This window comes from Sycon ciliatum, chromosome 4, assembly GCF_964019385.1.
Source record: "Sycon ciliatum chromosome 4, ocSycCili1.1, whole genome shotgun sequence".
Taxonomy (NCBI): domain Eukaryota; kingdom Metazoa; phylum Porifera; class Calcarea; order Leucosolenida; family Sycettidae; genus Sycon; species Sycon ciliatum.
Window position 1 is genome coordinate 32,365,739 of NC_088646.1, and position 20,876 is coordinate 32,386,614.

A 20,876-nucleotide genomic window follows, 5' to 3' on the forward strand; every position below is an offset into this window, starting at 1 on the left:
TCATTTTCATGCATGTTCACCTGATCTGTGCGTATACGGTGATACGCCACGTTGTATACTACGCGGCGTACAAAAAATAATTGGCATGCATGGTGGATTATACGTCACACCTGAAGTGACTTTCGTGATTTTTGGGGAAATTGTTCGGCAAAGTTTTGTTTGTGTTGATTGTTTCGTTTTGAAGACATTAGACACCCTTAGCAAACAACGGTAACGCTATTTTTTACGGTACTCGTACCTTGATCACCCAAATAGCGTTGAAGCTGCAGCGTATAAACGTTATGGGGGCTGATTTATCGTTGTGACCAACGGTACGTGTTTTGGCCAAATATTGCATAGTCCGTACGCATTTCACCTTGTATCGCGTATATGGTGACAAAAATGGTTGTACCGCGCGAAATCAAAGCTACTCTCGTGGCAACAGCGTACTAAAAATAGCGTGCATCTTGCTAAAGGTCGAACCCAAATCACGCTATTTTCCCCCTTACGATAATACCGTTACAACATAACGTTTTTTGCTAAGGGTGTCTAATAGTAATAATTATTTTCAATAATTATCCCTCAACGAAAGTTAGTTACAAACATAATCCTGTTTCTTTCCCTGTTACTGCACCGAAGATGAGTTGATCCCATCCACTAGGCTGCACTGATAGAACACTTCTAGTTGTGTCTACGTCAGCGGACACAGTGTACGGAAATGGTGAGAATAGTGCCATTCGTGATAGAAAAAAGCAGATGAAATTGTAACGGGGCATCTTTTTCTCAACTTCTTGTAGGACTTCGACATTCGCCCCGTGAAGAGGAGTGTCTGGGATGAAGTGGGTGAGTAGAACAACAGTATTGTATGTAGTTGTAATCTTTCCCTGCATTTCCCAACATGCGTTGGTGTGGCCGCTTGAGAGTTTTGAAATATGCAACAAATGCAGTGAGTTCAGTGCATTCATTAACTTCTCAATATTGTTTTTGTGATCTAGATGATTTTGAAAATGGTGATCATCATGAGTCGTCTTCCAGCGGCTGTATCATCCCCTACGAGGACCTCTCCATGACCCAGAAAGCCAATCTTCGCCAGGCTAAGAAGTTCTGCGAAGCTCTTACATCGCAATGGGTACGTATTACTGCTGTGTATGAACATGTGCAGTGGTGGCGAATGAAAGCTGACGTCATGAATATAACCAATCCGGAGTTGCGTGGACCTGCCATTGTCGGCAGTGATCTGTAGACTTGTGCTCGTAACACCTCAGGCAGTCTGAGAATCTCCGACAAGTTGGGAAAGCGTTCTCGAAATTTCCCCGGAGGTTCTCCAAAGCTCTCCAAGTTTACCGTACTTCAGAGGTGGTTGAAATTTGGATATTCCCGTATTTATGGGTCTACACATGTGAACTACCACAGAATACACGTGGAGCCATTGTGTGGAGAAAAATAACCCACAAACATGCCGATGCCTCTCAAGGCCACGGCTCGTTAGGCGTTTCCGCACTCGAGGGATCATCGAGATTCGTTCATTTCTTCTTCCCGTTTCTTCCTCTTCCAAGAGAAATTTCTGCAAGAACCATCTGAATATAAGAATGCAAGGTTGGAGTATACAATATATACTACAGGTGGAATCCTGATAATTCGAACCCCAAAATGCCAGGAAAAAACTTCTAATTATCCAGACATTCTAATTATCCAAACATGTATCCACAACACATTGTGTATGTCAAAATGCTCGCATGGACACGCAGAGTTGCACTACGCACCTCAGACACAGATTTAGGGGACACTGAACTGTCTGCGCATGCAAACCAAACTGATTTAAAGAAAATAAAGTGAGCTTCTAATTATTCTTTGCTAACTTCGAATTATCAACACAAATCCCACACATTTTCTATGTAAGTGGCTTCCATGGGACTTTCGAGGTTCGAATTATCAGAAACTGTTATGTGGAAATTAGGGGTGTGCACAGGTACCCGTGCTACCCGTGAGGACCTCGGGTAGTCGGGTACAGAATAGTACCCGGAAACCCGAAGTCGCATATGACATAATAATTATGACATGTACAGTGCATGTGTACAAATTCATGTAATACTCTGCATGTCTACCCAGTGCGTAAGGGAAGGGGTGCATTGTGGTGTTACCATGGGGACATTACCCGATCGGGTACCCGTGCTACCCGTGGAAAACTACCCGATACCCGGAGAAAATGCTACCCGACTCAGCACTAGTGGAAATCGTATTGGTAGAAATCGGTCCCAGAAGAAACTTCTAATTCCTCCCTGACTTCTTGTCGGGGAAGTGATACTGATTTTATCCTCGTATGACTCTGAAGTGTGTGAGGCCGTACGTACTGTACTACAGATGTGTCCTCGACCTTGGTGGAAATGTACGCAACAGTTCCCTCCCTCTTGACTAGGGATCGCACAAACCCTAGGGTTTTGACGGGTTTGTACGACCTTTGGTCGGTGTACGAGATGCACGCACAGTTTTCATAGGTTGTGTACTTTTTCATGTACAGGTAGACTCCCTTTAATTCGAACCTCAAATTGCCAGGCCCCAACTTCGAATTATCAGGAACTTCGAATTATCCAAATGCAGCCCCATGCACTGATACGTATGTCAAAATGCTCGAAATCGCGTGCTGATCATTTTCGCACAAGTTCCTTCTTCTCCCGCGCTAGACTTTTAGCTAGATACTCGACAGCAGTTGGTTCATGATCACACCTTTGAGTTGTCACTGCAAGTCAACAATGCATTCCAAGAGCCCACAGCTACTCCGAACCAGGCTCCGTTTGATTTCTGCTCAGATTGCACCTTGGGTGTGCATGGGAGTGTGGTATTCTGAATTATCTCCATGGCAGTCGTCGTTTGCCAAGTTCAGTCAACAAGAAACGCGAGCCGGGCCCGTTTTGTTCTCGATCGAATTGGCGATCGCGTATGAATTGCAGGGCTTTGTGTGGTCTTTGATCTTCTAGTGGGTCTGGTGTGGTCTTTGATCTTCTAGTGGGGGGTCTGGTGTGGTCTTTGATCTTCTAGTGGGTCTGGTGGTCTGGTGTTTCTGCCTTGCAGAGAGATGTTAGTGGGATTACGCGTCAGCAGCAGTTCGTCCAGCAACAGCAGCAGACACAGCTACAGCAGGTGAGACATCTTCTCTTCTGCCCAGATCTGGTCATGGTTGCGAGTGGAATGCATGTCCGCTTTAGCAGGTGTTCAGTGCTACGGATCCTGAAAAAGCAAGTGCAGCTGTACAGTGCAGGCAAATGAAACCCGGCCTCGTGGATGAAGCAGAGCACAGCCCAGGGCTCATAGCACACGTGCCACACAGTGTCCTGGCTGCTGCTGTTTTCATCAGGTCGGATTTCACTTGCTGCCAACGCTGTACATATACAGTTGTGCTCACTGAAGTCCGACCCACGCTGCAAAACTGCCGTCCTGGACCAGTTCCGATTGCATCATTGTACTTGTACATGAGTACGTCCAGCAGCATTCGTACCACTTGCAGGGCGTCAAGGGCCGTGCAAGTTGAGGGCGCCGAATAAGTACTAGTACTTTGGGTCGGATTTCACCGAGCGCAACTGTACTTGTCCTGTTGTCCATATAGTGTAGTACATCGTAATTGTGCGCAGAGCAGGCAGCATATGCACTGGGTTGTGTGCAGTGCATACGCTGTCTCAAGCCTTCACCATGTAGACACAGGTCCTGCTTGACACGACCTTCTTGTGTACCGGTGCTGCTTGTCCACAGCTGATGCAAGCCCAGGAGTCATCGCAGCGACAGAAGGCATTTTCAGTGATGTGCCGGTAAGTGCTAAGTTCGAAACATTCAATTCAGTACATGTGTACTTGGTGTCACCCAACTCTTTCTGATCGTGATTATGCATCTTCTTTATTCTTTGGTGTACTTTCTTCTGAAGTAGTGCTTCAGCTGCAGTGGCCTACGGGCACCGATTCTAGGATGAAGTTGGCAGTGCTTGGAACCTTGCCGAAGTTAACCTTGATTTGGAACGTTGCCACTGTTAGGAGCTCCCATGAGCTACTTTGGTTCTGCACAGTGTGCGCACCAATGCCACGGATTAGAGGATGAAACTGTTTGCACTTTACTGTGTTGATTGTGCCACTTTGCAGCAGGCCATTTAGCTAAGATACGTAGAAAGGAGGCACTCGATCTGCGGACAGAACTGTTTTGTGGGCTCTTCCGCGCAGCACAGAGAAAATGAGGCCGAACCTGTTGGCAATGGCAAATAAATTCTTCAAAGCCAAATTTAAACGAGCACTTATTTTTCCGGCAAGTCCAAGAGTAATCAGTGACAACCTCGGCCAGTAGATTGTAAAGCGCCTGTTGGCACTCTGTTTTTAGATAGCCGATGCCTGTTCAATTTTTGTTTCTCGCTGTATGCTCTCAGGATCTGCACCGGTTCAAAAATGGAGGGAAACTAAAGATTGGTTGTATCTACCGAGTTTCATGGCATTGCGCCAATCATCAGACAGCACTGACGATAATGAGGAGGGTGCGTGGGATTATAAAGGGGGAGGTGCGCAGGAAATTGCAGCGGAACTAGATGCAAGCTTAGCGCAATGTGCGTTGAAAGTTATACATTAGTGGTGATATGCATGGCAGGAAAGGGGTGATCAATAAGCCCATTGTGCAATGTCGTAATTTGTACCACAAACACCCCACACAGCCACCTGGGCATGGTCGTCTGGGGTGTTGAACAGTGCATTGCTGATCCCAGCCTACTCACATGCATTACGCATACCTTCCTTATTTGGCAATGGACAATGGGCTTGGTAGGTTGCGATAATGCAATGGGTGGTGACTTTCAGCGCGGTGCGCATCGGACTGAGCAGCAGGAGATCATAGCGAGAAATAGCAAGGTGAAACCTGCGGCGATGACGCCACCATGATCGATCACCTATATCCTGCCACACATATCGCCACTGATATATTACTTTCAGCATGCATTGCGCTAAGCTTGCATCAACTTTTATTGTAATTTCCTGCGCACCTCCCCCATTTATAGCCGTAGGCACCCTCCTCACTAGCGTCGGTGATGTCTGATGAATAGCCCAATGCTGTTGAACTCGGTGTGGAAACGAATCTTTAGTTTCCCTCCATTCTGAACTTGTGTCGCAAGCTCCTCTTCGTGTGTTGAGCACTTTCGCAAGCCAAGGGTAACTTTGCTGTGTGTATTTACAGGATCTATATTGGCAGCATCAGTTTTGAGATGCACGAAAATCAGGTCAAGGAGGCCTTCAGTCCGTTTGGGCCGATCAAGTCACTGGACATGTCATGGGATAGTGTCACCATGAAGCACAAGGTATGTGTACGAGCCACTGGTCATATGCATGTACAGTAGGTATCGGTTATAGCGTGGTCTTATTTCCGATATTTCTTACACACGATAAATCAAGTGTGGCATATCATATGCATGTGCGCAGGGGCAGGAAGATCATCGTACATGCAACACAGTACTTCTGTGCATGTGGCTGGTCATAGTCCCATACGGGCCATAGGCTTACTGGCTATGCAAAATGAGTTACATGGCCGCAACAGTTGAATCTGCAGCACTACGACGCAACGAGAGTCACGTCAGAACGGAATTGGACAGATGTTATTACTACAGGCGATAAACTTTGTACTAACCTGGCATGTTTCGCTACACAAAGTCCATTCTTAGGACCAATATATTCTACTATGGGATAAAATTGCTTGTAAGAATAAATGTGCACTTGAAATCCATGTTATGATTATGAAAACATGAGGGATCATTCTTGTAGGCAGTATATTCTTTTACACGACCATGCTATAACCGATACGCACTGTACATGTGCTGCCGGTGTGTGTGTGTGTGTGTGTGTGTGTGTGCGTGTGCGTGTGTGTGTGTGTGTGTGTGTGTGAGCGTGCACGCGCGAGTGTGTATGCGTGTCATGGGCCTAGTACAAGTCTAGGCCTTTCCCAAGTCCACAGAGATACAAAAGATTTGAGTACGATGCTCGTATGCCTTTTCCACGAGTTGTCGAACAGTGAACACAGTATCAGCACACCCGCTGTTAGGTGGGAATCCGCACTGAGACTCTGGAAGGAGATTCTCAGCTCTAGACTGAAGGTTGTTCTGTATTAAGCAACCGGTCATCTTGCCCGCCACCTCCGAAAGAGATATCCCACGGCAATTTGTCACAAAGCGAGAGATCTCCACGCTTCGGGACTGGCACTAACTGAGCATTCCACCACTCGTGAGGAACCCCACCTGAGGACCAGACAAGCAGAAGTAAGCCCAGCAAACATCCATGCAGTTCATCAGAGCCATACTTGACAAGCTCGGGCAGGAACCCTGACGCGCCAGCTGCCTTGCCTTTAGCCATCGCCTGTATCACTCGGCCAACTTCCTCAAGAGATGACGGGATGGCGAGCTTCTCGTCGACAGGCCTAACCTCCAGGCTACTGAAAATGGCCACTTCATAGGCTCCTGGCAATAAAAACGTTTGAGAAGTGCTGATACCACCTAGATGAGATGGCCTCCAAAGACGTACACACAATGCCGTCGGCATCATGGATTGATTGCACCTTCATGGGTGCGATGCCCCCAAAGTATCACTGAATAGACTGAATGGCAGCCCATGCACTCTTGGTGTTGAACCACTCAGCTTCCAGCTTATGTTACGAAGCCCGCTTTCCTGTGCAGAATGAACAGCCGCACGGGCATTACCACGGGCTTCCCTGTAAGCCACCACATCTGCCCGGGAAGCAGAGTGACACTTACGATACAAATCATTCCGAGTCTTGAGAATGGGCTCTAAGATACCTGCACTCTGCACAACCCAGTCAGGACTGCTACGCCTTTCATGCCGCTTCGCAGCCTTAGCTCATGATGTTATAGCTGTCTTAATGCAAGACCACTGCTCCTCGATGGGTCCGTCAGCATCAAAGCTCTCCAAGTTACCAGACAGACAGTGACCGCACTCCGCTCGGGTGCACTCGACTACCTCTCGCTTCTCCTCAGTCATACTCGGCACAGCCAGGAGCTCCTGAACTGCAAAACGCTGATTCTGGCGCTTTTGATTTTGATTCGGGCCGGGCACAATCCTCCCCGGGATGCGATAGGCCCTACACAAGAGGTTGTGGTCAGTACCACACTCTGCACCGCGAATCACATGGGTGTCCATAACATACTGCATTTGACTTTCACGGAAAAGCACGTAGTCAATACAGTGCCGATGCTGGGACTTCAGGTGCCGTCATGTAGCCAGACGTATCCTCCTCCAAGAATAGCTGTGTAACTACTCATTCAACAGATTTGAATAAAGTGCGATCGATTGTTGTGTTTTTAGTTGCAAATTCTTTGCAAGCACTGCCAGCTTAGCATTAGTCTATGCAGTCTAGGCCAACTACCTCTCGTGTGCAGCTTTACAGAGACTCAAGAACGAACCACCTGGTGACGAATGGCGCTGGGAGCACACAAGAGAGTGGTAACGGCAAGGTGTCGCCTCCTTTCTTATTGAAAAAGGACCACTCTGCAATTCTACAAAACATGATTTTCTCCACTTTTTCAACAAAAGCTATGGGTCGGTTTTAGCTGATTACTGCTCCAACCCTAGCAACTCCAAAGGGCTACTGTAAATCCGCCAATATTCGGCGCATACTGGTGTTGAGTTTCGGCTATTTTCGGCCTCGACATGTTTGGCTTAAAATTGGAATTTTGTTTTGCAAGTTAGTTTCAGTGTGGCAGTGTATACAGGCAGCAATGGTAAAGGCTGAAATAGTAATGCAGCCGAAATTTAAACGCGCCAAAAATTTGTAGACTCACAATAATTTAAAATCTGCTTTTCTAATTTCAAATTTGGACTTCACGGAGAATTTCAAAGTAGGAAATTAGAGGCCACATGCCACGTACTGCTCAATACTCTCCGAAACTCAACATTTTTTCAAGCCAGATATGAAAGATAGAAAAAAATCATCAGTCACACCACCGGGAATCGAACCAGGGACTTTCTAAGTCACCATAATTATGTTTGTTGTTATTTTCGCTGATGTGGAGCAGTGAGAGCTTGGTTCCAGGTTATTTTCTGCAGTATGTAGCGAACCCAGGGTTCTAGCCAGGGGGGGGGGGGGGTGCAGCGCCCCCCCCCCCCCCACTCTGTTTGCACCCCCCCCCCCCCTACTCATTTTCCGATTTTTGTGTTTTTCATGCCATTCAACGAAAATGCAGTCGAAAGTCAGTTGTAGAGTGCTCATAAAGGCACATTTGTCTGGGGTGAAGTCAGGTCTTCGCACCGTATGTTGCATTTCGCATTGCAAGACAGTTATTTTGAAAATGGAAAAAATGGGTTACGGAGTAACTGTTTCCCTGCCCCCTACTATTTCGACCTGGCTAGAGCCCTGGTACCGAAAAGAATGCACGCGCGCGCGCGCACACACACACACACACACACACACACACACACATACATGCGCTCACGTGCGCATACACACACACATGTGCGCGCACACACACACACACACACACACACACACTGTTTTGTTATAGTGAGCACTGCTTGTAGGTGTAGCTGCTGTGTGCCTACTACTACGCATCAATACACACTGCGAGATGTGATTTATCAATCTCCTTTGTTCTCTGGTTTCATTTCAGGGCTTTTGCTTCATTGAATACTTTGTACCAGAGGCAGCTCAGTTGGCTCTCGATCAGATGAACGGTGTTCTCCTGGGTGGCCGCAATGTGAAGGTACGTAACGTACCATTGTCTGTATGTGTGGCCACGTGTTGATTCTTGCTGCAATCTTTGCAATTGCAACGTCAAGATATCTGAGGGCTGAATGCGCCTGCCTGTCGTCTTTGACGCAGATTCTTTGCCATGCTCTTGACTGCGCCTTGCTGGTTGTGCTATGCTCCTGTGTTGCATTACGACAGGTTGGCCGTCCCAGCAGTGTTCCGGCGGCAGCGCCTTACATTGACAAGCTGATCAAGGAGGCACAGATGTACAACCGCGTGTACGTCAGCGCCGTCAGTACGGCCGTACCCGAGTCTGATGTCAGAAGGTAACGTTACGCTCCGCTACCCACACTCACTGCCATAAATACATCTATGTGTCCTGTTCTTCAGAGTGTATGCGCGAAGTAGTGCAGTTGAAGCTGACCGACAGCTTCTGCGTAAAGGCATCCCTTGCCAAAGTGGAGTTTCACTTGCATGCACGGTTGCCTGATGATTGCGCTAAGCATGAAACTCAGTGTTGCCGCAAGCTAGCCTTACTCCACTGCTGTACTGTGCACTACACTACGCTTTGGTTAGAACCCTGCTTCGCTGTATGCAGTGCACAGTGCACTCTCAGCACACTGCCCGTATGCATCCGTTTGTATACATAGTAATGTGCTCCATGAGATCCGGTCAAGCGATTCAAAGCCATGCGCGGCGCTGTGCAGCCCTAGACCTGCGGACACTAGGACAGTAAACTGGTGCAGGGTGCAAACTTGACTCATGCGATTGGATTTCATTGAGCAGCGCTGTATATTGGCTACGAGGATATTGTATCGAGAGGCAGCTTGTGTAGGTCCCAGGCTCTTTGCCAGATATGGTAAGAGGTTCAGCTACAGTTTGGCGTGAGTACCAGAGGAGTTGAGTCTCTCCTCCTGTCTGAAGGCAAACAAAACGAGGTCTTCTTGTTACGTTCAAATATCTTGTCTTCGGGGCTTGACAGGTATCAGGTCTACACTACAGTCACTTGCCGTGGCACAACATATTTTTTGAAGGTGTGTGTAGGGTGAGGTCATTGCTTGACCCCTTCCCGAATAGCCTTCTGCAGATGAACAGCGCAGACCTGGTCGGCCATATTGGTTCTTGCAAACAAGTCTAGCATGCCTGATCCGTCGTAGCTAAAAACACTTCACACGCATCTTCCCCTCCTCTACGTTTTCATTCAATTCTGTGTGTAGTACATTTGAGCGATGCGGTCCTCTTCGATCACTGCAACTGTCGGCTGACGGAAACAAAGGTCACCGGTAAGTGCTTGCTAACACTTTTGCTGTGGCTGCTGTTGCTGCCGCTGCTGCCGCTCCCGCTGCTTTGACCGCCATGTACGTAGAATACCAGTATGTCTCTTTTGCTGTGATTAGACTAGTTCAGTGTGCGTTTTAACTTCATACTCATTCGGCATACGGAAGTAAAAACTTTTAAAATAATAGCGTGCGAACTATTCCTGACTCACAGTGCGGCCCATCATCAGTATGACACCTGTGAAAGACCCATATCTGGGTGACACCTGTGAAAGACCCATATCTGGGTGACACCTGTGTAAGACCCATATCTGGGTGACACCTGTGAAAGACCCATATCTGGGTGACACCTGTGTAAGACCCATATCTGGGTGACACCTGTGTAAGACCCATATCTGGGTGACACCTGTGTAAGACCCATATCTGGGTGACACCTGTGTAAGACCCATATCTGGGTGACACCTGTGTAAGACCCATATCTGGGTGACACCTGTGTAAGACCCATATCTGGGTGACACCTGTGTAAGACCCATATCTGGGTGACACCTGTGTAAGACCCATATCTGGGTGACACCTGTGTAAGACCCATATCTGGGTGACACCTGTGTAAGACCCATATCTGGGTGACACCTGTGTAAGACCCATATCTGGGTGACACCTGTGTAAGACCCATATCTGGGTGACACCTGTGTAAGACCCATATCTGGGTGACACCTGTGTAAGACCCACATCTGGGTGACACCTGTGTAAGACCCACCATCAGAGCCATGGACCTGCCAGGATTGAATTACACCTTCTAAAAGTAACAAAGCTTTGATCAGTTCAATGTGCCCTACCATAATAGTTTGAAGACTTAGCATGCAGCTCTCTCTTTATCTGTAGGTAACTGTCTGGAGATTTAGTAGCGTCGTAGCTACATATCTAGTGCTGTTTTCACGGTGACAGCGTGAACAAGGCGAGGACGCACTGTACATGTATGGTCTTGTTCACGCTGTCACCGTGAAAACATGTTACCTATCAGGCAAGGCTTGCATATACCATGTATATTGCTGTTTGCAGCTAATAGAGTACTGTAAAAGTCCGTAAATAAGTAGCTGCCCGAAAGAAATACCCCCTTCATTCTTTTGGCTGTCTGTTGAAGTCAAGTCAAGCCCGATATACATACTGCCCGAAATAAGTACCGGTACGATGCGCACATGCAGCATGTACTGTGATGTAGCATGTACATCTACATGAAATGACTTCTCCACTACACGTAAGTCAGGTCCGAAAGTTAGTTCGTGCCCGAAAGTCAGGACCCGCCCGGAAGTTAGTACGGGTGTGGCCACTAAATTCGAAAGTAAATACATACTTATTTACGGACTTTTACGGTACTAGTATATGGTGTTCAGCATTGACCGCCATTCGACTGACAATGTCATATTTTGGCATAAGCATATTAATCCGATTGTTCCTTAACTAACTGTGTATTTTTGCCTGCGTATTTGATGTCCTGCATTGTAGAGGATTTGGCTATGCAGAGTTCGAGACGGCGCAAGCAGTGGAAATTGCCGTGAATAAGATGAATCTCATGCAGATGGGTGGAAGCTACATGCGCATTTGCAAAGTGAGTACCCTGTTTCCTGTTATTAAAGGGGCATTCCGGGAATTTTTTCGGTGGGGTATTCTCTTCATAGGGGCCTTTATATATGGCCCCCAAGGAATGGGGAATAGCGAAAACTAGACCCAAAAAGTCGATATATGAAGCCAGGGAGGGCCAAGTTTGTCTCGTCTTTTGATGGTTTTGATGACGTCACGTGTGCTTAGTATTCAAATTCTCTGCATTTGAAGATCTTGTTTGAATTTTCTGGTGATGAAGAACGATGTTTGGTCGACATTCCCAAGCTTCACAACTGCGGCCATACTCTAAGGAACCTGAAGGACCTCCTGAGGTGCCCCTGGTAGAAGCACAGCCTGATGAGGGCCAGGAGATTGGAGCGGACGACTTCACTGGTCCGAGTACGAGGATCCCGAAATTCTCTATACGCCGTGAGGCATATGGTCAGAACAGTTTTTGTTTAGACAAGCTGACGCGAAGTCGGGGTGATGTGTAACGCATGTCAAAGGCCCTCCCTGGCTTCATATATCGACTTTTTGGGTCTAGTTTTCGCGATTCCCCATTCCTTGGGGGCCAAATAAAGCCCCCATGAAGAGAACACACCACCGAAAAATTCCCGGAGTGCCCCTTTACCTTTCCCTTCATTGGGCTGAGTTCAGTGCCTACTTTGGCTGTACGGTAAAACTCCCCTAATCCAGGCGCGTTGGGACCGAACACTGCACATAACTAGGAATTTACCGTGACTCAGAACATACATTTACATACTTACTGCATGCAAGTAAACATTTTTTTATGACAATCAATAGTTTTTGGGGGTTGGTTTTCTTTGAAAAGCCGGTTTTTGTGACTCTAGATGGGTCAGAAAGGTGCCTGGTAGGCGGACGTGCTCAGATTAGGGGCGTCCGGATTTGTGTGTGCGTGCGTGCGTGTGTGTATATATGTGTGTGTGTGTATATATGTGTGTATACTCAATCTGCGGACAGAACTGTTTCGTCCTTTGTGGACTCGTCAGCGCAGCACAGAGGAAATGAGGCCGAACCTGATAGCAATGGAAATAAAAATTTCCAATCAGGCCCGAACGTACCTTGCCAGAGTGCTCAAACTGACAAGTCAGTGAGCTCTGCATAACGCAAATAGCAAAGGCACTACCCCACGCAAGAGTGCTCAACTGCTACAAGAGCAGGAGCGAAATACTCAATCTGCGGACAGAACTGTTTCGTCCTTTGTGGACTCGTCAGCGCAGCACAGAGGAAATGAGGCCGAACCTGATAGCAATGGAAATAAAAATTTCCAATCAGGCCCGAACGTACCTTGCCAGAGTGCTCAAACTGACAAGTCAGTGAGCTCTGCATAACGCAAATAGCAAAGGCACTACCCCACGCAAGAGTGTGTGTGTGTATATATGTGTGTGTATATGTATGTGTGTGTATGTGTTCTATTTCAGGCTGCTTGTTGGAATGACCACGGTGTTGTAGTGCACGGGAATTGATGTGCGTGTGTGTGTGTGTGTGTGTGTACATGTGTGTGTGTGTGTGTACATGTGTGTGTACATGTGTGTGTGTGTGTGTGTGTGTGTGTGTGTGTGTGTGTGTGTGTGTGTGTACATGTGTGTGTGTGTACGTGTGTGTGTGTGTGTGTGTGTGTGTGTGTACATGTGTGTACATGTGTGTGTGTGTACATGTGTGTGTGTGTGTGTGTGTGTGTGTGTGTGTGTGTGTGTGTGTGTGTGTGTGTGTGTGTGTGTGTGTGTGTGTTGATTCAGGCTGTCACGCCACCTTTTGCACTGCAAGTGCCAGCCTCGACTACACTAGCCGCTCAGAATTTACCCCAAGTTGGTATGTTACCGCACATTCTGACCGTGTTGCCTTTGTTTTTGTTTCCAGGTGTTTCAGAGACCCCTTTTCTAGCTCTGTGCGTGCGCGCTCGTGTGTGTGTGTGTGTGTGTGTGCGTGTTTTGTGTGTGTATGTGTGTGTGTGTTACTAACTACTTCCTCCGTATTAAAAAACTTCTTGACTCTTTTTTGAAGGCTGCGCACAGCTCTGGAATTGTTCCATTTGACTTGGAATAACACTCGTGGCATTGTCTAACCTGTTTACAAGCTATATACAAAGAAAAAAGCAAGTCAGACGAATGAGATTGAGTTTATTCAGAGTCTTCGTCGCTTGTGTCATTAGGGAGGTTTAGTTCCCACGTAACGGAAACGCGTACGTGGGTGATCCACGTAAAGTGGATGAAGGGCACCCACGTTGCAATGTTGTGTTTAGTCACACGGAACAAACAAAAGCATGAAGCGAAAGGCCCAAACCTGGTCAAAGACGAAGCTATCCGGGCCCAAGAAGCCCATCCAATATTTTGATTTCGTGCTTCGGAAACTTCTTCAGCTGAGCACCCTCACAGCTTGCACAATGCACTCCATTCTGATTTTCACCCACGTTCTGGCGGAACGTGGGTGAGCCTCCATACACGGTATGTCGTGAATCAGAAAACGTCTGTACGTGGGTCACTGAGTATCACGTGGTACACACACGTAAAGTACCCACGGATTACGTGGGACTAAACCTCCCTATTGTCACCTGACGACGCTGACTCCGCATCGCCAACAATCGCTGCGTCCGCTCGCATTTCGCTCAGATTCTTTTCAGCTCCAGATATGACGCAGGACTTCGGCTACGCCCTCTTCATTTCCAGAGCTGTGTAAGAATCGGTGTCGACTATATTCAGTCGTTCCAACCCGCGACCTCCATTATGCCATGAAACGAGTCGCTCAAGTACATCCACAAGCTTCGCATTTTCTCGGCAGGATAATCCTCCGAGCATGCTACAACGGCTTCGAGGAGGTCCCTGCGATTCCCCTTGGCGACTAAGGAGACGTCTGACTGGAGAGAGGCGAAGAAAGCCAGGTCGTCGACATTCCGATCCGGAGTCTGCGCTGGTTGCAGGACGACTGAAATGTTTCATCTTGCCATGCGAGCGGAACCGAAATAATTATGTTCTCACGCTGCGTGGATCTTTTGGGGCCGCGCACCGCAAGTACGAGCCTGGCCAGCTTCAATTCAGGGCAGCGAGTGCCGCGGGACTCCGTGTTCCAGCCGCAAGCTCCACTTCGTCACGGTGTCGATTTCGAGCAAGGTGTTAGTTTTTTTTTCATTTGACTCGTGAGTTCCTGTCGGCAACGTCCTCACACGCATGGCTTCCATGGAGAATCTGTTCGGGATCAACCAAACTTACCTCAACATGAATGTAGGTTGTCGATGACGGCCTTTGGCGCAGTTCGCTGAGTAGGTTCTTGCTCAAAAACACAGTTGAAAAAAAGTCACGAAGTTTTTGTATACGGAGGAAGTAGTAATTTTGAGGGAGTGAGCGTGTTACTGGCGTGCTTGTCCATTTGATCTTTGATGCCAGGCCTGACTTGAATAGTTCTAGCAGAATGGTGCTGTCCTGAACTGCGTGTTGTGTGTGAAGCAACACTCCGCCAGCACACTACAGCCTGCCAGTGCTAAAACATACGCGGTTGTTCTCATGCTTGCCTGTAAGACATGTGGACCACTGGACATGTGCACGCTGGTCACCATTGGTGATTACTGGAACTTGGCCGAAAGCAGCTTTGACACAGTACCTTCTGTAATCTGTTAAATCGTGGCGTCAAAAAGGAGTGCGTGTATGTGCTGGTGCGGGCGTGTGCTTTTGTGAACATACGGCCGTGCGCGAGTATGTGAGGCTTTAAGGTGACGCTGTGTGCGTGCTTTGCTAGACATGTATCTAAGGCCGGGTATATGTGTGTGTGTGTGTGTGTGTGTGTGTGTGTGTGTGTGTGTGTGTGTGTGTGTGTGTGTGTGTGTGTGTGTGTGTGTGTGTGTGTGTGTGTGTGTGTGTGTGTGTGTGTGTGTGTGTGTGTGTGTGTGTGTGTGTGTGTGTGTGTGTGTTGGCACTGCTACGACTCTTGACATATTTCTAAGCCTGGGTATGTGTGTGTTGCACTGCTACGTATGATCTCTCACACACAGCAAGATGGATGATTGCTATCCTTGTGGCTTGCCGGCCACTTCTTCCTGGTCTTGTGTAAGTTGCCCTGCCTGCGCCTGCTGGGCTATGCCTGCAACGCTGCAACCCATAGCATTATTGAGGCATCGGCCGCAGCAGAAGAAGACGCACCAGTCGGGGGAAAGAACCTACAGCTGCCGAGAGGCTAGGCCGCGACAAACGGACAGTGGCAGCTGTGACCGAACCTCGCTGACTCGTTACGGTGACGGTGGATGCTAACTTCTGTTCGATTTAGTGGAGACTAGCTTCCGCTGCTCCTTGTGAGCTTGATCTCTGGGGCCACATACACACGTAGACACGTACACACTCTCATCTGGCGCGTTAGGACTTACAACGTTCCAATTTCTAATGATGTCACCTGTTTCTGCTTCATGTCGCGTTGGTTTTGTGTATCATCTTTGTTTCTATCGCTGTCGACATGCAGTCCAAATAGTAAAGCCTACACTAACATACTGAACTCCTAGCTGGTTTCGTTTAGTTACTCCCCGCATACCAGTGATAGAATGCCGTCTATGTTCCTCTTGTTCTGTCTGATTGCCTTTCTCTGCTGTTTGCGCATGTCAAGGTGTGCCGACTACAAGTAGCGGAGGCCTGCCAGTTGCTGCAGGGAACTTCCTGTCCAAGCTGCATGCGGCCAATGCTGTGGCGGTGAACCACGCGCAAGAACAGAGCATCCACCATGAGGAGGCGATGCACATCTCCGGTGGCTCTGCACGCCTCATGCTGATGCAGAAATTGCAGCGCAGGGACGAGGTGAGAAGGGCCTGTGTGCTTGTGTTAGTGTGTAGCAGGTTCTTCCTTTGTGAAACGGAAGCTACGAAGTGAAACAGTACGAACTTGCTCACCTGGCTTTTATGTGAAGAATCTCTGCCCCCAGGTCAGTGTGTGTACTCTTCGAGCAGTGGGCCTATCTACCACTTGTGTCAGCTTGAAAAGTACGTTGAAGCCAGGTTAGAAACTTGGTGCAACCGATGCCTTGCATTTGGGCTCTTTTTATAAAAAAATTAAAAGAAAATAAAAGTGCCGCTAGGTGACACTAACAGTGTGTGTGTGTGTGTGTGTGTGTGTGTGTGTGTGTGTGTGTGTGTGTGTGTGCGCGCGCGCGCGCACACGTGGTTCCGACTTGCTTGTGTGTTGAAGTCTAATGTGATCGTGCTGCGTAACATGGTGACACCTGCTGAAGTGGATAGCGAGCTAGCTGCTGAAGTCAAGGATGAGTGTGGCCGCTTCGGTGTAGCTCAACAGGTCATCATCCATGAGCAGAGGGAGAATGGCCAGGCGGTCATCAAGATCTTCGTTCAGTTTATGCTGGGGCATGGTGAGTAGTAGTATATATGTATATGAGCCAGAGCACGCCAAAATATGACCACAGACCAAAAATTCGATTTTCAGTTTTTTGTTCAAAAATGATCTAAAACACCTAATGTTCACTGTCTGAAAGTTTTGGATTGATCCGACATATCTAAGTGTTGCTACAATGGTATTATATGCAGCACTGTTGAAATGGTGAAATTCTATGTACAGCAATGGGATTGTCATTTTTGCACACAATTGATAAGCCCCTTGGTTCATCCTTTCCGGGTCAGTTCCTCTGTCCAGGGTCTTATAGCATGAGCTGACAGGTACTCAGCCACATCCAAATTGTCTATAGGCAGCTGAGCTGGGTGTCCGAAATACCTCCTGTTTGGAGCACCACTGGAGAACCGCCAGCAAAAACACGGTCAACATCTGTAGATGGCCGGAGAAGTTGGCACTCCATGTCCTCTCCATCACACTCCACCTGTACTTTCAGATATACAGTATACACTGCTGCACACAGTGTTCCTCGACATACTAGACGTCGCACTCATATTCCCCACACCAAAGCCCATCTGCACACGGTTTTCTCCGCTCGCCAGAGAGTACTGCTTTCGCTGCATACTGCTCATGCTAGCGATGTTCCGCATAAGGCACTCAAATTATCGACTTGAGCAAGCTGAGGTAGCAGCAGAGTCCAGTGATTGTTTTTGCACTTGCAACCAATACTGGCATTGTCCCGGATATGTGCAGCGATGTCCATTATGGCCAAATCATCGGCCGACTCACCTCCCAAGTCAGTGTCGATGCCAATCGCTTGCCAGGTTGTCATGAGAGTAGAATTCCTCGTCACTGCAGATCGTGGGACTACCAGCATCAATTCTTTTTACGCTCGATGAAAGTGTCGCCCTCAAAGGACTCGTCGCTGTAGCCATCATCGTCTTCCTTCTGTTTCCGACTCGAATCCTCAAAATATTTTATCCTGCGCATGGAGTGCGATGATGTCGTCTTCTTCCGCTCCGCAGTACATTACTACTACTAGGCTCTTCTGTCGATACATCGATGACGATCAGTTTTAGGCGACTCAGCGCAACATGGAATACAAACTCTAACAAATAAACTTACTTGCAACAAAGAATTGCATCCGGAACAGTCCAGTCGACCGAGGAGAACAACAACAGCGACTCGCGTTGCACTGCACTTCGTATTTTTTGCCGCGGAATTCAAATCGCGATTATCTCGACTTTTTCAAAAAAAGCTGTGGTCATGTTTTAGCGCGCTCGGGCTCATATAATAAATGTAGAGCCGAAGGATTTATTGCAATTACATACCAGTATAAAAACCGAGGTCCCCCGAGGTTTTTATAACTGGTATGTAATTGCAATAAATCCTGAGGCTACTACATTTATTATGCATATGTTGACCTTCGCTTTCCCTAAAAAGGAGTATTTTATAAACAGTATTTATTGGCCTTAGTGGTATTTTATAAACAGTATTTATTGGCCCAAAAGCCAATAAATACTGTTTATAAAATACCACTAAGGCCAATAAATACTGTTTATAAAATACTCCTTTTTAGGGAAAAGTGCAGTGCTGCATGGAAAAGTACAGTGGTATTTATTGAGTCAAGCAAGTTTATTTGAATTTGATACTGTTGATAGTGTGGTCACTAATGAGTGTGGGTATTTATCAAAGGTCAATATATGTTACCGTAAATGCAGTTTTGTACTTCCTGGTAGATCTACACTGAGCTTGTACTTTTCATCTCGGGGATTATGGACTTGCGCCACAACCTGTGTGCATGTGATACTGTATGACGTTAAACATGCATGATAAATGTACATACAGTCCTCCATTATAAGCCCTGCATTTACTGTAAATCAACTAATTTTCGCTGGCGATTTAATTTCGCTGATTTCGCCGCTGGGTACCAACCGGCCAAAGTAAATCGCCGGCCAAAATTTGTCATAGAGGCAAATGATGCATTATTGAGCCATGGCGTCATGTGAGGGCAACAAATACCAATCGATTTCTTTTTTGAAAACCCAAATCGGCCAAAGTTAAATGTCGGCCAAAAGTTTCATTTCGAGATCGCCCAAAGTTTCTCACCGGCCAAAATTTGTTGATTTACAGTATATATATATATATATTGTCAGACTGACTTTTCCGCATCCGTCGTGACATCACCACCTTCGTCAAGGCACATGAATACGTGACAGAAGAACGAGGAAAGCCGGGGGAAAGAGTTGTGTTGTCCCTGTATGGTGTTTGCACATGCCTACAAGCCATGCTGTATACAATGACCAGTCCTCAATTATCGTGTTCTGTTCTCGTCTGTCGGTTTGACGCAGTCCCGTCTGAGCTCTGCACCTTTCCAAGTCGTGTATGGGTTAGTATTGTGACGTGTATTCAATGTACGTTAAGGAGAGCGCGAGCAGCTCTGCAGCGAATTCCCTGCCCCTAATTCCTTACATGATTTTTCCAGCTGATAAGGAAGTGCTAGCCCGGTTCCGAATGAAGCGTGCTGACTTCGAATTCTATGTGCTTCTGTGTGTCATGGCAGAGGCCCAGAAAGCAGTCAAGGGGCTGGACGGGCGCTTCTTCGGTGGCAAAACAGTCAAAGCAGTGATCTACGATCGCGATAAGTTTGAGAAGAACGACCTCTCGGCCTGAAACGCATGCTCTCATTTCACACCAACACAAGTCATTTTCACATCATGGTGGCGGTGAAGATGTTCAAACACTGCCTTTGTCATATCTTTCGCTTTATTGCTGTGTACATAGTTGAGGTTCATGCTTGGCATAAAACGTATGATTTTCAACAGGAAAAAAAACTTATGACGATTTTGCCCTCTCTTTTTTTACAAAACCAAAGCATGCAAACACATAAATATGTAATCCATGGTACATCCTTCTGTTTTCTATCTCTTTGTTACCAGTTCATCCTATGTGTAGGATTTGCCTTCGAAAACTTTCGCTTGAGTTTTGTATGCTCTCGAAATGATTACAAGTGGCATGCTGTCATCACAGTATGTCTATGCTCTTTACTTTTTGGTGAATTGACGGCCCCGCTCTAGGCCAGTTAAAACTTAAAAGTAAAACTGACCAGCGAGCTCTTCCTGGGATAACTTTTTTTAAACTAGGAGTTGCCCCGCAAAGTTTATAGGGATTTGAAAATGTGGATGCAATTCAAAACCAGGCTGTTACCTACCGACAACTCAAAGTTTGGCAGAAAGCAGGGAGTCGTAAAATACCGACTCCCTGGCAGAAAGCAAAGATTGTAGGTGCTCCAGGCCTTCACTAACGAAACGTCTATGGTGATCGCTTGCCGGTCAGAATCTATACCGCAGTGTCTTGTATAAGAGCCTGTCTCATAGAAGCCCGTTTTGAATGCAAGCCTGATTTCCGAGATGCACTTTCAGCACGGCACGTAAGCCTGGTTTAGTGTTGCCATCAGGGAGTCGTAAAATACCGGTATTTTACGACTCCCTGGTTGGCATACATAGAGATACCCGGCAGTGGCTTGAATAGAAGCCTTGGCAGCGGCTTCTACAGGAATACGCCCTGCTTGTATGCACGACATTACGGTATAGAAGTGTGATCATAGGATTCATAGCATTATATTCATGGGGATTGTTCTATTCGCCAGAGTTACTTCTGTCCATTGAACACTCATTTTTTCAAGGTTCGCGTTACACTCGGTTAGACTGAGCTTTCGGCATCCGTAGGAATGCCACCACGGTCCACCCTCAAGGATTAGCACTATGAGAGTATCCAATAGGCACATGCATGTACGGTTACTGGAGCACACAAACGCAGTGATCATGTGCTGCATGGCCGAAGGGGATTCAAGCCAGGGATACTCCCTGGTGTCAATTGTGGAATCAGTGGATAGACTTCCGTATTATCATTATTTGTATTGCTCGAAGGAAATAATAAAACAGTAGAGCTCCAGTTTCAAAGTATCTGTGATAAT

The 20,876-nt window shown here is 47.2% G+C and overlaps 1 protein-coding gene across 1 annotated transcript; it reads left to right on the forward strand.

The window, feature by feature from the left end:
- Window positions 1-535: 535 nt before the first annotated feature.
- Window positions 536-19,947, forward strand: LOC135815705 (poly(U)-binding-splicing factor PUF60-like). Its single transcript, XM_065329034.1, has 14 exons — window positions 536-700; window positions 777-822; window positions 975-1,108; window positions 3,049-3,117; window positions 3,724-3,779; window positions 5,176-5,296; window positions 8,609-8,701; window positions 8,887-9,014; window positions 9,906-9,971; window positions 11,469-11,571; window positions 13,325-13,397; window positions 16,170-16,357; window positions 16,745-16,922; window positions 19,464-19,947. The coding sequence occupies exons 1-14, from the start codon at window positions 698-700 to the stop codon at window positions 19,571-19,573; spliced, it is 1,368 nt and encodes a 455-aa protein (XP_065185106.1). The 5' UTR covers window positions 536-697; the 3' UTR covers window positions 19,574-19,947.
- Window positions 19,948-20,876: the final 929 nt, after the last annotated feature.

Coding starts and splice junctions, on each gene's coding strand:
- LOC135815705 (XM_065329034.1), top strand. Junction 9,015..9,905: donor CCCGAGTCTGATGTCAGAAG/GTAACGTTACGC, acceptor TTCTGTGTGTAG/TACATTTGAGCGATGCGGTC. Junction 16,358..16,744: donor AATTGCAGCGCAGGGACGAG/GTGAGAAGGGCC, acceptor TGTGTGTTGAAG/TCTAATGTGATCGTGCTGCG.